A 15,415-nucleotide genomic window follows, 5' to 3' on the forward strand; every position below is an offset into this window, starting at 1 on the left:
GTCCCCTTCCATAAAACCCGTGAGAGAAAGGAACGGTTAGAGAAGTTGAGAGAAAGGTTAGAAAAAAAAGAAAACCAAATATCTAGCTTAACATTTTATGAACTACAAGAAGTTATGACTTGGTATTTTATAATCTGACATCCTTATAATGGCAAATAAAGATCAGACTAACAAGTAAAAACAAAGGAGTAAGAGTAATAACTTACTTCACTATAGTGGTAGTGCCAACTCTTGTGTAATTCATCACGTAGAAATTACCTAAATTAGATTTAAGTGGCACTCTTAAAATGCCACATTAAAACAAAATAACCTGGACAGCAAAAAGAATAACATTTGCCAAGCTACATAAGTAGTTGTCATTTTTACCTATGTCGTCTCAAAGCAATATGGTACTTGTACAAAAAAAAGCGCTAATCATACAATTTACAAACGAATTCTAAAAGAAGACATGTTATCAAATATTTAAAGCTTAATGAGAGAATTCATACTTGATAGCTTAAAAAATATTTTTCTGCACTTATCTAAAACAAAATAGAAGACAACTTCTCAAGCCCTGAGAAGAGTATATACCTTTTTCTTTTGGCACTACCAGTATCAGAGGTGGCTGAAGAAATCATGCTGTCTCCATCCTCAATGTCGTCTCTCCTGGCAAGCTCCTTCTTCTTTGCCTAAAACAGAGTAGATCCCCAGGAATCAAGCTCACTTTGCTGAACACTCCTAGAATATATGAATGTTAAAGAGCTAGACATATCAGATTCACTCAGAAAGGTACAACCACACGTAGGACGCACAAAATTAAAGTCATTAAACATTTTCAATAACCCAATTTAACAAAAGCCTGCATGACAGAAAGTAGGTTAAAAAATGGATCTGGAGAGTTGAGGACTCAACACTAGCTAAACTGCTTTTAAGACTACAAAGGGGCACCAACCTGTTAAAAGCACTGAGGCAAGTTGTAGGGGCATCCTGCTCTGGTGGCCATATTTAAGTAAAGCCAACTCAAAGATAGCCTTTGTACCCTTGACTTCTTAAGCAACAGTGTGGCTAAGAAGAAAGTTTAATGTGAGAGGTGAAAGAAGATCTACTTTTCAACACATGCCTTTTTAAAGACCTTCTGCCAAACAGAGCTGAAAGTCCAACCAAAGCAGACTCACGGAATACATACAGAGTACTGAAAAGGAAATACAGATCTTCCTCGACTTACTATGGGCTTATGTCCTGATAAACCCAGCCTAAGTTGAAAATATCATTAAGTCAAAAATGCATTTAATACACCTAACCTACCAAACATCATAGCTTAGCCTAGCCTATCTTAAATGTGCTCAGAACACTTACATTAGCCTACAGTTGGGCAAAATCATCTAACATAAAGCCTATTTTATAATAAAGTATTGAATACCTCATGTAATTTATTGAATACTATACTGAAAGTGAAAAACAGAATAATTGTATGGGTACAGAATGGTTCTAAGTGTATCGGTTGTTTACCCACATGATCGCATGGCTAACTGGGAGCTGTGGCTTGCTGCCACTGCCCAGCATCATGAGAGAGCATTGTACAGCATATCACTAGCCCAGGAAAAGATCAAAATTCAAAATCTGAAGTACAGCTTCTACTGAATGTGTATCATTTTCGTACTATGATAAAGTCAAAAAATCATAAATCAAACTATCGTTAAGTTGGGGATTGTCTGTACTTGAAATCCACAGCACTGATCACAGTGTTGACCATACAAAATGAAGATTCTACAGGTGATCTAAAATTGCTTTTGTTGATTCCTTGCTCTAAGATTCTCTTTCCAGAAAGATTCTACCAAAAACTGAAACGTACACACAATTTGTATTTCATATCTATGCCTTTTTGTCTCAAAACCCCTAAATAACCCGTGACCTCAGATGCCCTTCAAGATGTACTCTCAGAAAGGATCTGATAAACTCATGGACAATGTACAATGATTAATTAGCTTTAAGATGTTCTTTCTTCTAGAACCAACCCTACATTAACCGAAACAAAGTCTAGAACCAAAGAAATAAAATCTAAATGATTGAACATCATCTGTGATTGGAGGGAAACTTCCTGAAGACCCTAAAATTAATCCTGCTTCTTCCACTCACAAAGCTAACCTAGTCTAAACTATTATTTCTCCTCTACACGGTCCTGACAACTCTAAAAAAATATTCAGCAGTATCTGTGGTTGAAATGAATGCTGTGATATTGCTGGAGGGAAATCACACATCTTAAAAGGACATGCTAAAAATGTGTAAAATTATTTCAATTATACATACAACAACTTAGCAAAACCAAGAAATCATACCTGCATGACTTGCTGCAATTTTAGAACTCGCTTATAGATGGCCGAATTGGGAACATTATAGCGTTTGGCATTTTCAAACATTAAATTCAGATCACACTCCAAATGATCTAAAGTTTCATATTCTTGGTTCTTCAGCTTTGTTCTGTGAAAGAAAAATACATGGCTAGAATTTTCCATCATGAAAATTATGAAACACCCTTCCTGAAAGTCCAGTGCAAAAATTCCTTTTTTTTTTTTAATAAATTCTAATCATTAGTTACTATTTCTTTTTATTTATTTATTTATTTTTCCCCCAAAGCCCCAGTAGATAGTTGTATGTCATAGTTGCACATCCTTCTAGTTGCTGTATGTGGGACACGGCCTCACATGGCCGGAGAAGCGGTGCGTCGGTGCGCACCCGGGATCCGAACCCGGGCTGCCAGCATCGGAGCACGAGCACTTAACCGCTAAGCCACGGGGCCGGCCCCAAGTGCAAAAATTCTGACAAGCACTAGATGGTATCTTTACTAGTGATACTGATTAAAGGCCTGGAAGTGACACTTTCAAGATATAAAGTGAGGAGGCAAAAGCACCATTATATTTAAGCAATATGACAGTTTAACTGAAAATCCAAAAGAATAAACTAAAACATTGTAAGAAGTAATAAGAAGACCTAGTAAGGTAGTCAATTACAAAGCAAATATACTAGCAAAAATCCTAATGGAAAAACTGTTTAGTGGCTAATGAGCAAACCCTAGAAACAGACAAAAATCATGGAGGTTTTAAGCTACCTTAATAAAGAATCATGGTGATCTACCCATTTCTGAAAATAAAAGGCCATTCCAGTTCATGAGAATTAAGGAAAAGAGAAAGTAATACACTACAGATAATGATGAGTAGTCTTAAGATTGTAAATGAGAGGCAGATATGTCAGAGTCCATTCACTACTATTATTCCAAAACAAACATTTGTAACTATTATGATGGCTTAAAATCGAGGTTTTTACTTATTTTACTTCAAAGTCTTAAGAATTCCATTATCTCTTTCAGACACTAAGGCCATTACTAATACCAACTCTCATAAAGTCCCTATACACTTTGTATAAAGTGAAGAGCCATGGTTTGCCCTAACTCTATCTGGATTTAGATAGGACAGATTTTCAAATTTTCTGATTGAAGCATTTGCATGCTGTCCATCAAAGTCACAAAAATAGTATTAAGAATCACAATATGTGTAAACAGCTTCACGGCATGAATATAGAGATTCCAGACTTTTCCCTTAGAATGACATTATCCATTCTATATGTAAAGTTTTATTTAAAATTTACCAAAACCGTATGCAGATTCCATGGAGTACTTAAAGAGATATGACTGTTAGAGAACATCTCTGAGATGAAGCAAAAAACAATAACAACTAAGCACAACCTCAGCTCTCAGTACTCGCTTACATAACTAGCACCGAGAGTTTAAATTACAGCCTCAGACTTAATCCTGCCAACTCCAATGGTAATATGCTGGGTATTCTCAACACCCACAAAGAACAGACAGAAAACCCAAACTTGTAAATGACAGCCCATAATAAATCTGCAGATATTTATCATACTGATGCTAGTCAAGGATAGTGGGAGGAGCGAAGGGCAGAATGGGAAATAAAAGATGAGGATGACAAGCCCCAGTACAGTAGAAGGTGGCATATAGAACCACACTGTCTAGCTCCTGTCCACTCTATTTGTTGCTTTTGATGACACTCAACTATCTTCCTTCTGCCTACAAATGTGGCTATTTAAATCAAAATTAAATAAAATCTAAAATCTAGTTCCTTAGTTGCACTAGCCACATTCAAGTGCTCAACAGTCACATGTGACTAGTGGCTACCACATTGTACAGCACAGATAAAATAACACTTCCACCATCACAGAAAGTCTACTAGACAGCACTGCTCTAGATTTCTCTGTTGCTCTGATGTAGAGCACAATGGAAGGTAGCCCAGCTCCTGCCAGGCACCAGTGGCTAAGCATGCGTCCTTGGAAAGGAGGTAGATTCGACATCCTAAAAGTTGACCCTTCAGAACTCTAGGGTGCTACCAACTAGGTCTCAGCCACTTCTCTATTTCTCACATTCCCCTACCTGTGTGCCAGACAACTGTCAAAGTATATTTAAAAAGGAGGGAAAGGTGAAGAATTATTGACTTAACAAAGCAAGGCTTATATCAGAAAATTCTAACTTGGAAGAAGGATGTAGGCAGGTGCCTGAGCTAGCTGAGGATCTGTCTTCTTTAGAACTAAACTAATTAATTAGACTGTTTGAATAAAAAGAAAAGACTGAAGGAGAAAAGAAACTAAGGACAAAATTGTTCAATTAAAAGGGAACCTCTCAATATCTATAAGACTGATATTTCTTTTCCAAGAAAAAGACGAATTTCTAAGCTGTTTTCTTAATGAATGGCAGCCTTAATTTCCATGTCATTTGAAGAGTGCCAAATAAACTGATTTTTGTATATCCTACTTGTGTACAAAACCTCCAAAGTTTGGGTTAAATAAAAACATCATAAATCTTACTGACCAAATGATGAAAACAGAAGTTACATGCAAAATCATGAAACACATATGGTTAGCCAACCTTATTTCCTAGGATCTAGCAAGTACAAGAATCTTAATTTCTACTGTTTGGAAGGTTAGTTATCTGCCATGAAAACACCATGTAAATACCAGCTTACTCTGACCTTGCTCAGTCAAGATATTTTTACTTGCTTCTTGCGTCTATCTGGGTATACTGCAAAACCTTACCCACACTGTAGGAGTTACAAAACATCATATTTTATAATATTACTTATTTCCTACTATTTTTAATGATACTGTGGTGGTTTAAGTATTTTGTCTGGCTGAATTCCCAATGATCATTTTAACATTTTCTATACAGAAAAGGGAAACCATCTCTCAGGTATTGTTTCAGCTAATGAATTCTCTAAGAGCTGACTATGTTTATTCTAGAGGTTCAACAACAGATACAAAATTCAAATACAGACAAATTGTTGTAATTAAAATATCAATAAAAGGTATAGGCAGAAAGATTTTTGTATTTTGCTCAGTTATAAGAAAATGAACACTTAAATTTTAGTGAACTCCATGATTTTTTTTTTTTAATTTTATTTATTTATTTTTTCCCCCAAAGCCCTAGTAGATAGTTGTATGTCATAGCTGCACATCCTTCTAGTTGCTGTATGTGGGACACGGCCTCAGCGTGGCCGGAGAAGCGATGTGTCAGTGCGCACCCGGGATCCAAACCCGGGCCGCCAGCAGCGGAGCGCGCGCACTTAACCGCTAAGCCACGGGGCCGGCCCTCCATGATTTTTTATAATCCATAATCTGACACACAAACACCTAGCTAGAACACCTTTTTTTTTATTTGCCTCTTGGCTCTATTGCAGTACAAAGAATATCATTTGTATTTAATCAAATTTATTTCTCACTTTTCATATAGGAATGATATTTAAGCAAACTCTTAACATGTGAAAAACATTTTCACCTTTAATATCCTTATCCATTTTTAGGGAGGAAGATATATGCGCAGGTTCCACCACAAGAAAATGGATTTATGTTGAGTAACGAAGAAACATCTTACCTGATCTGTTGTAGCGATATGGGCATTTTAATTTGCTGATAATAATCAGGGTATTTTTTCTTTGAAGGTAAATGGAAAAAAGGTTCAGCTATTAGCTGCCCTTGGTTATTCCGACAGCTCCTAACTGTGTCATAAAGCTGATAAAAAGGATTTGAAACATCCATAAATGAAGTAATGCTCTCTGCTTCCGACTCTCCTTCTTCATAACGTGCTGCTGGAAAAACAAAAAAGGTATATACAAGGGGAAGAAACAATCATACTTTAAAGCTCTTTTAACAATCTTCCAGATTAAGCTATATATGTTTGAGAATACTTATTTTAAAAGAATAGTCTCTAGCCTTCATTAAAGATGACGTTAATAACGCCAAATATAATTATAGGTTTACTTAGAGAAATGTTAATAGAAATAGAATATTACATAATAAAAGTTATACTGTTTTTAAAAGATTACAAAATAGTTTCTCCTTTTTAAATGTACTTTCTTCAGAGACTCCTTGCTATGTGTGCTTGGCCAAGAAAAAGAGCACGTAGCCATTCACACATCTTGGAACTAAAGCAGTAGCATGTAGTTTAGGATAGTATAAATGTAGACTGGGCCAATGCTGGCACTTGATTTAGCCTTAAGTCTCTGTGACTTTGCCCCAATGATCTATAGCATCCCTTAGGAATGATGCCTTCCCTTATTGAGGGAATTTTTAGGTAGAACCTAATCACAAAAACACCCAAACAAACAAATCATGTAATCCTTTTTATAGAAATACAAAACATGTTAAAACATATTACTCATTTCCCAGAATTCTTAAACAATGTATAATTACCATAATTTAAATTTTTCTTGATGGATCAGGATAACCAAAATCACTATGTGCTCCCAGGTAAGAAAGACAGTCATTTATTAAGTACTTAGCTATGTGCTAAGAGCTTGACAAGCACCAGCCTCATGTAATCCTAACACCACGACACGGAAGAGGTACTGTTATTTCCCTTCCAAATGATAAAACTAGACATGAGAGGCTGATGACCTGCCCAAGGTCAGCCAGCTTGTAAATTAGTCGAGAAGGGATTTGGATCTAGAGTCATGGAGCCAGAAGCAAAGACAGGATTTGAAACTAGTCTTTTCTGACTCACTATCTCTGATCTTTTCCATAAAGAGCGTGCACATCTTTTGTTGGACTTATACCTAAATATATGTTTTGTTGCTACTGTAAACTGTATCTTTTAAAAAATTACATTTTATTTTTGTGGTTGATTCCAGAAGTGAAACATTTTCTTTTTTTTTCGGTTGTCTTTTTTTTTTTTAATTGATGTTTTAATAGTTTTTAACATTGTGAAATTTTGCGTTGTACATTTTTGTTTGTCCATCACCATACATACGACTCCCTTCACCCCTTGTGCCCACCCCCCACCCCCTTGCCCCTGGTAACCACAATACAGTTTTCTCTGTCCATGTGTTGGTTTATATTCCACATATGAGTGAGATCATACAGTGTTTGTCTTTCTCTTTCTGGCTTATTTCACTTAACATAATACACTCCAGGCCCATCCATGTTGTTGCAAATGGGACGATTTTGTCTTTTTTTATGGCTGAGTAGTATTCCATTGTGTGTATATATATATATATATACCACATTTTCTTAATCCAATCGTCAGTCGAGGGACACTTAGGTTGCTTCCACTTCTTGGCTATGGTGAATAATGCTGCAATGAACATAGAGGTGCATAAGCCTCTTTGGATTGTTGATTTCAGGTTCGTTGGATAGATTCCCAGTAGTGGGATGGCTGGATCATAGGGCATCTCTATTTTTAATTCTTTGAGGAATCTCCATACTGTTTTCCATAGAGGCTGCACCAGTTTGCATTCCCACCAGCTGTGTATGAGGGTTCCTGTTTCTCCACATCCTCTGCAACACTTGTTGTCTTTCGTCTTGGTGATTATAGCCATTCTAACAGGCATGAGGTGATATCTTAGTGTTGTTTTGATTTGCATTTCCCTGATGATTAGTGACGTTGAACATCTTTTCATGTGCCTATTGGCCATCTGTATATCTTCTTTGGAGAAGTGTCTGTTCATTTCCTCTGCCCATTTTTTGATGGGGTTGTTTAGTTGTGTGAGTTCTTTATATATTATGGAGATCAATGCCTTGTCAGATGTATGTTTTGCAAATATTCTTTCCCAGCTGGTGGGTTGTCTGTTCATCTTGATTCTGGTTTCGTTTGTCTTATAGAAGCTCTTTAATCTGATAAAGTCCCACTTGTTTATTTTTTCTTTAGTTTCCCTAGTCTGGGTAGGCATGTCATCTGAAGATTCCTTTATGACCAATGTCAAATAGTGTGTTGCCTATATTTTCTTCTATGAGTTTTATTGTTTCAGATCTCACCTTCAGGTCTTTGATCCACTTTGAGTTAATTTTTGTGAATGGCGATAGCAGATGGTCCACTTTCATTCTTTTGCATGTGGCTGTCCAGTTTTCCCAACACCATTTATTGAAGAGACTTTCCTTTCTCCCTTGTATGTTCTTAGCACCTTTGTCGAAAATTAGCTGTCCATATATGTGTGGTTTTATTTCTGGACTTTCAATTCTGTTTCATTGATCTGTGTGTCTGTTTTTGTACCAGTACCATGCTGTTTTGATTACTATTGCTTTGTAGTATGTTTTGAAGTCAGGGATTGTGATGCCTCCTGCTTTGTTCTCTTTTCTTAGGATTGCTTTAGCTATTCGAGGTCTTTTGTTGCCCCATATAAATTTTAGTATTCTTTTTTCTATTTCTGTGAAGAATGTCATTGGGATTCTGATTGGGATTGCACTGAATCTGCAGATTGCTTTAGGTAATATAGACATTTTAACTATGTTTATTCTTCCACTCCATGTGCATGGGATATCTTTCCATTTCTTTATGTCATCATTGATTTCTTTCAATAATGTCTTGTAGTTCTCATTGTATAGGTCATTCACCTCCTTGGTAAGATTTATTCCTAGGTATTTCACTCTTTTTGATGCAATTGTAAATGGTATTATCTTTTTGAGCTCTCTTTCTGTTAGTTCATTACTAGCATACAGAAATGCAACTGATTTTTGTAGATTGATTTTGTACCCTGCAACTTTGCTGTAATTGTTGATTATTTCTAATAGTTTTCCAACGGATTCTTTAGTGTTTTCTATATATAAAATCATGTCATCTGCAAATAGTGCGAGTTTCACTTCTTTGTTACCTATTTGGATTCCTTTTATTCCTTTTTCTTGCCTAATTGCTCTGGCCAAAACCTCCAGTACTATGTTGAACAGGAGTGGTGAGAGTGGGCAGCCCTGCCTCGTTCCTGTTCTTAGAGGAATGGCTTTCAGTCTTTCCCCATTGAGTATGATGTTGGCTGTGGGTTTGTCATAAATAGCCTTTATTATGTTGAGGTACTTTCCTTCTATTCCCATTTTGTTGAGAGTTTTTATCATAAATGGATGTTGTATCTTGTCAAATGCCTTCTCTGCGTCTATTGAGATGACCATGTAGTTTTTATTCTTTGTTTTGTTCATGTGATGTATCACGTTGATTTTGAAACAGATTTTTGTATAATGACCTCATATCTAGCACATTATTCTTATCAATTCTAATAATTTACCTGTATAGTCTTTTGAGTAGAAAACTCAAAAAACAATTTATCAACTGCAATCCTTATAAATCTTTCTTTTCTGATCCTTATACCTCCACTGTTGCCACTATAGGCCGACTAGTCCTTTGACCAAAAGAAGTAACAACATTCTTACTTTGTTTCTTATGATAAGGGGAATGCTGTGAATATTTCTCCATTAAAAAATGGAGATGCTCTTTATCAAGTTAGGAAAGATCCCCTTCTATTCCTAGTTTGCTAAGTTTTATCATGAATGGGAATTGAAGCATTTATTAAATACATCTGCTGAGCCAATAATATGGTTTTACTCTTTTAATGCAGTGAATGATACACTTGTCTTTTGTTTTTTTTTTGGTGAGGAAGATCAGCCCTGAGCTAACATCCATGCCAATCCTCCTCTTTTTGCCGAGGAAGACTGGCCCTGGGCTAACATCCGTGCCCATCTTCCTCTACTTTATATGGGATGCCGCCACAGTATGCCTTGACAAGCAGTGCGTCAGTGCATGCCCGGGAACCGAACCTGTGGACCCCAGGCCACCAAAGTAGAGTGTGTGCACTTAACCGCTATGCCACCGGGCTGGCCCACATTTGTCTTTTCTAATGCTGAACTGAACTAGTGATTCTGGAATAAACCCAACTGTGTTATCATGTATTATCTTTTATATATACTGCTAGCTACATATTTTGTTTGGTTCTGATATTTAGGTTATATCAGATTCACAGAACGAACTGGGGAGCTCTTTTTCTATTCTCTGCAGGAGTTTATATATAATTCTGTTCCTTGAATGTTTGGCCTGGTGACTTGTAACTAATAAATTATTAGTTTTAACGGTGATATGACTAATTAGCCTTTTCTTGAATCAGTTTTAAGCATTTATCATTTTCTAGGAATTTGCCCATTTCATCTAAAATTTCAAATTTATTTGCACAAAACTGTTCACACATTCTCTTTTTAGTCTCTGTATGCTCCTTCTTCCCCCTGATCTTTTTTATTTGTGCCTTCTATTTCTCTCTTGATAATCTCACCACAGATTTGCCTATTTTATTAATAGTTTAACAGAAAAAAATTTTGACTTTATTGATCTTTTCTATTACAGGTTTCCTTTCTAATGAATTAATTTCTGCTCTTAGCTTTCTTCTTTTTTCTAACATCTCTGCTTTTATTCTCTTATTATTTACTTACGTTGGATGCTTAGTTCATTCTTTCAGCAGCTTTTCTTTCTAAATAGAAGCATTCAGACCTATAAATTTCCTTCCAAAGTACCAATTTAGCTGCACCCCACTGTTTTGATACATATTATTTTCATTATTGCTACTGTTTAATTTCAAGTAATTAAATTTCTATTTAGTTTCTCTTCTTTAAAAAGAGAAACCCAAACACTTGGGAAAATTTTAAATTTCCCAAATGTCTGGGTTTTAAAATTTTATTTTTCATTATTAATTGCTATCACTGCTGCACTGTGGTCAGAAACATGGTCTACATAATACTCGAGCTTTCAGATTTGTTGAAATTTGTTTCATGACTAAGTACATGGTCAATTTTTGTAAATGTTCCATATGAACCTGGGAAGAACATGTATTCTCTAATTGGAGAATACTTGTCTGTTATATTGATCTTGTTGTGGTAGGCTGAATAATAGCCCCTCAAATATATAAACTTCCTAATCCACAGAACCTGTGACTTACTCCATATAGCAAAAACAACTTTGCAGATGTAATTAAGTTAAGGATCTTGAGTTTAGGAGATTATCCTGGATTAATCCCTGACACTAAATGAATCACAAGGGTCCTTATAAGAGGCAGGCAAGAAGGTCAAAGGATGAAGGAATTGGGATGACAGATGCAGAGACTGGAGTGCTGCATTTGAATACTGAGGAAGGGGCCATGAGCCATGGAATACAAGTAGCCTCTAGAAACTAGAAAAGGCAAGGTTATCCCCTAGAGCCTCCAGAAGGAATACTGGCATGCTGACAACTTGATTTAGACTTCTGACCTCCAGAACCGAAGAGAATAAATCTGTGTTGTTTTAAGTCACTAAGTTTGCAGTAATTTATTTCAGCAGCCAAAGGAAACTAATACAGTTGTAAGGAAAGAAATCTTCTCTGTCTTCATTGACGTTCTGGTTGCTTATTTTGCAACTGAGGGAAGTGGGCTCCCACCCTAAGGGCGACGTTTTCACTTTCTCCATGAAGTTTTTACATCTGTGCCCACGTAGTTCATGTTCTGTGCCCATGAAGTTCCATCTGCTTGTTTTACATCGCATCTGCTTGTTTTACATCGCATCTGCTTGTTTTACATATTTTGAGCCCTTTTATAACCTATCTTCCTGATGAAATAAACCTTTTATCACTATGAGGTGAATTCTTTTTATCTTTGGTAATGCTTTCTGTTTCAAAGTCCATTTTATCAGAAGTTAATGTAATTACTCTTTGATTATTTGCCTAGTATATCTTTTTCCATCCTTTTACATTCAACTTTCCTGCATGTTGATATTTAAGAAGTGTCTCTTGTAACAAGCATATAACCTGGTTTTTTTTTTTTTTTTTGGTGAGGAAGATTGGCCCTGAGCTAATCTGTTGCCAATTTTCCTTTTTTTGCTGAGGAAGCTAACATCTGTGCCCATCTTCCTCTATTTTGCATGTGAGATGCCGCCACAGCATGGCTTGATGAGCAGTGTGTCAATCTGTGTCCGGGATTCGAACCTGCGAACTCCAGGCTGCTGAAGTAGAGCGTGCGAACTTAACCACTATGCCACCAGGCTGGCCCCTAACCTGATTTTTTTAAAAATCCAATCTGAAACTGTCTTAATTGGCAAATTTAGGCGATTAACACTGATGTAATTTCTGATATAATTTTTGGAATTGTTTCTCTCATCTTTATGCTTTCAATTTATCCCACTTTTTCTGTTTCTTTTTGCCTTGTCTTGTTTTGGTAGGGGAGGACTGAAAGTTTTATCTATTTTTCTTATTCTATCCCCCACCCTATTTCTGTTCTTGTAGTGACTGCAAATGGGTGCTCTTCTCTACCCCATTCCCCATCCCCCCCAGGGATGCACAGTGTGTCTTCTCTCTAAAACAAATCACCTCAAGAAGCCAGGCTATATTTTTTGAAGCCTCATGCCTTCTTTCCACAGGTTTTTTCCTGTCGCTCCAAGATCATCAGTTATCCCATTTTTGCTATTTTCACTGTACCTACCCCTAAGTTGTTTCCAGGAGCAGGAAGCCAAATATATTAGAATCTTGACTAACTTAAGGATAAACAGGTTCTGAATAACAGCCTGAAGGATCTACTACCTACAAAGTTGGTTGGCATCTACTTTGTCTTCTTAATAGCTGAGGTTACTAAATAAGAATCCTCTTGTGACAAAGGTACTATTTATTAGAAAAAAAGCAATAAATACTTTTTAGGAATATTGTAAATGGTATGGTTTTCCTTCAATTTGTTATGCTACTATAAGGTTAATAAAGTAATCAAACGTTAGAAGGAAACCTAAACATAACGTGTGCGTCACTTTTATAGTCAGCCAAAAACAAAGCTAATAAAAAGATAAATTTTCTTCCAATTTTTGATAGAACCAGGCCTGATTTAAGTAAAAAGAAATTACTTCTGTAGATAAGTATCAAAAAATTAAATTTATACTTTAGTCTATAGTAATTATGAAACTTCTATAGAAGATTTAGTAAAAAATAAGACACAGCTGGAAAAATCTGTCACACAATGATAAAATCAAAAATACACCAGAATAATTTCATGACACAAATTTTATCTCTACATATAAAAAATATCTACAGTAAAATAAAAAATATTATATCACACTTAAGAGAAAGACAAACAATGAAATCAAACATACCTCTACGGCTGTTCTTTAGGTTGCTATTTACCAAACTGTGTACTTTAACATGGATTTTTAGTGGCCAATGCCCTTTGTTGAACTTGTTTAAGTGACAATTTACCATGTTGCTCTAACTATAATTTGTATCTATCTTTAAATCATAAGCTCTAGCTGAGAAGAAATTATAGGCTGCAGAAATATAAGCCAATGACCTGGAAATCTAAAATGTGAATGTCTCCCTAGGATTTCCTGATGGTGTCACTAGTACTCAGTATTTATCATCATAGGTTTGAAACCAGGATCTGTTAAGGCTATCAAACCAATTGTTTTTACAGAAGTATTTATTTACTCAGATACAAGCTTTAACACAAAATAAAGCAATACGCTTCTGATAAGTTTGCCAACCAAAGAGTGCAATCAAAATACAACAGAAAGTTATGTACTCCAAAACTCAACAAACTCCCAGCCAGACCAAAGTCATTGCAACTTTTCTTAACTAGAAGGATCCACTGAGGATGTATTTAACTAGTCACAACCTAATGCCTACCAGCTACAGCAGCATCCTCTTCACTTTCTGAGCCATACTGAAGTGCCATGGTAATTGCTGATAAACGACCCCCTTGGACTGCTCTTTTATTACTACAAAGAAAAACAAGCAATTAGAAGACAGGGAAAGATGTTATAATAATTTGGTTACTTAAAGGAAATAGGAACTGTTAAGGCATTCACATCAAAGAAAAAGAATTTCCATTCAACTGCCTCCTCAATTTATCTTTGTACTTTTTATATTCCTCATAATCAATCTTAGCCAAGAAAACCAATTTCTTTTCTCTTAGAAAAGAGGGAGTGGTGGTAGAAAGCCTAAAGTAGGATACATGCAATTTGCTTTTTATTTAAATGCAGGACTACTCCTTATTTCATGAAAAATAAAGATTCATTCATAATTACTGGGTAATTCTCTTCTAAGATGCTCATATTTTACAATAAACACAAATTCTATTATGGACATAAAACCTTTTAGTATTTACCACACATTTTACTGTTAATAGCAAGCACTTCCTGACTAGTGCTTAGTAAGCAACAGTAAACAACTTCTGCTTAAGCATTTTCTCAGAGGTAAGTTCAGGCCTACTACAGCACCTCAACCTTTTAGTATTTGGTAAAAAATTCTCATAACAACCCAACTATACCCAAAAATATAACTTCAAGATAGCCATCAAGCAAACACTAGTATGCCTATCCTCATAAACATGGGTAAACATGGGTCAGCTCTCAGACTAAACACACTCACTCTCTCTCACCGGTAATACTTGCCAGTGGGATTTCTCTCTTCACCAAGGCTGCCTTTACTGTGCGAAGGACCTGTCAGCCTGGCTGCAGCCAAATTTGATGAAGTCCTATCCAGAGATAAGATAAAAAAACTCAGAAAATTGACAGCTGAAATCAGAATACTGGGTAAAAAAAAACAGGGAACAACCATTTTCTTCTTCTTTTCTAAATAAAAATGCTCAAATATTTCTGAGTCTCTACTCTGCAGCAGGCTTTGTTCCAAAACCTGGGGACTATGCAGAAGAGAACAGATCAGGGCTGGTCCTAGAGAGCTTATGGTCACTGCAGTGACCAGAGGATCTGGTAACAAAGCAAATGTCAGGGTCAGAAGAAAGCTTCAAAAGTAGCCACTCAACCTTTCCATTTCAGGTAGGAGGAAATAGAATCCCAGAAGCAAGACTTACTTAGTCTTAGTCCTAGTACAAGGAAAAGCCAGGATAAGACTTTAGATCTCCTGACACCTGGCTAAATACTCTTACTGCAAATGTTAAGTATATACTACTATCTATTATACACAAAGATAATATTACATATATGTTTATTATATATAGTATACATTATAAGTGTATTTGTATTCGTATAAAGCAGTGAAGGCATATAGGGGTGTTAAGTCTAACAAATTGTTTCTTTTTAAATAAAGCCCTTCAGCTGCAGTGAAGGGGCTGGGTAAAGAGTTATCCCCCTTCAGAATCACATTATCAACTGTAAACGTAATCTT

General features: G+C 36.0%; 1 protein-coding gene across 20 annotated transcripts in view; it reads right to left on the reverse strand.

Moving 5' to 3' along the window:
* The window catches only part of PBRM1 (polybromo 1), a 119,089-nt gene that overhangs the window by 69,432 nt on the left and 34,242 nt on the right, over positions 1-15,415 (reverse strand). For 17 of the 20 annotated variants that reach the window (XM_058560716.1, XM_058560707.1, XM_058560734.1 and 14 more), the window contains exons 10-14: positions 14,670-14,765; positions 13,916-14,007; positions 5,915-6,128; positions 2,316-2,457; positions 571-668 (exon numbers count right to left, since the gene is read on the reverse strand). In XM_058560716.1, the coding sequence (XP_058416699.1) occupies positions 571-668; positions 2,316-2,457; positions 5,915-6,128; positions 13,916-14,007; positions 14,670-14,765 (642 nt within the window). Of the gene's footprint in view, positions 1-206; positions 248-570; positions 669-2,315; positions 2,458-5,914; positions 6,129-13,915; positions 14,008-14,669; positions 14,766-15,415 lie in introns of those variants that run through there. The other 3 variants (XM_058560832.1, XM_058560823.1, XM_058560670.1) reach the window with 2 other exon arrangements.

The sequence above is a fragment of the Diceros bicornis genome, chromosome 2 (assembly GCF_020826845.1).
Source record: "Diceros bicornis minor isolate mBicDic1 chromosome 2, mDicBic1.mat.cur, whole genome shotgun sequence".
In the NCBI taxonomy this organism is placed as follows: Eukaryota; Metazoa; Chordata; class Mammalia; order Perissodactyla; family Rhinocerotidae; genus Diceros; species Diceros bicornis.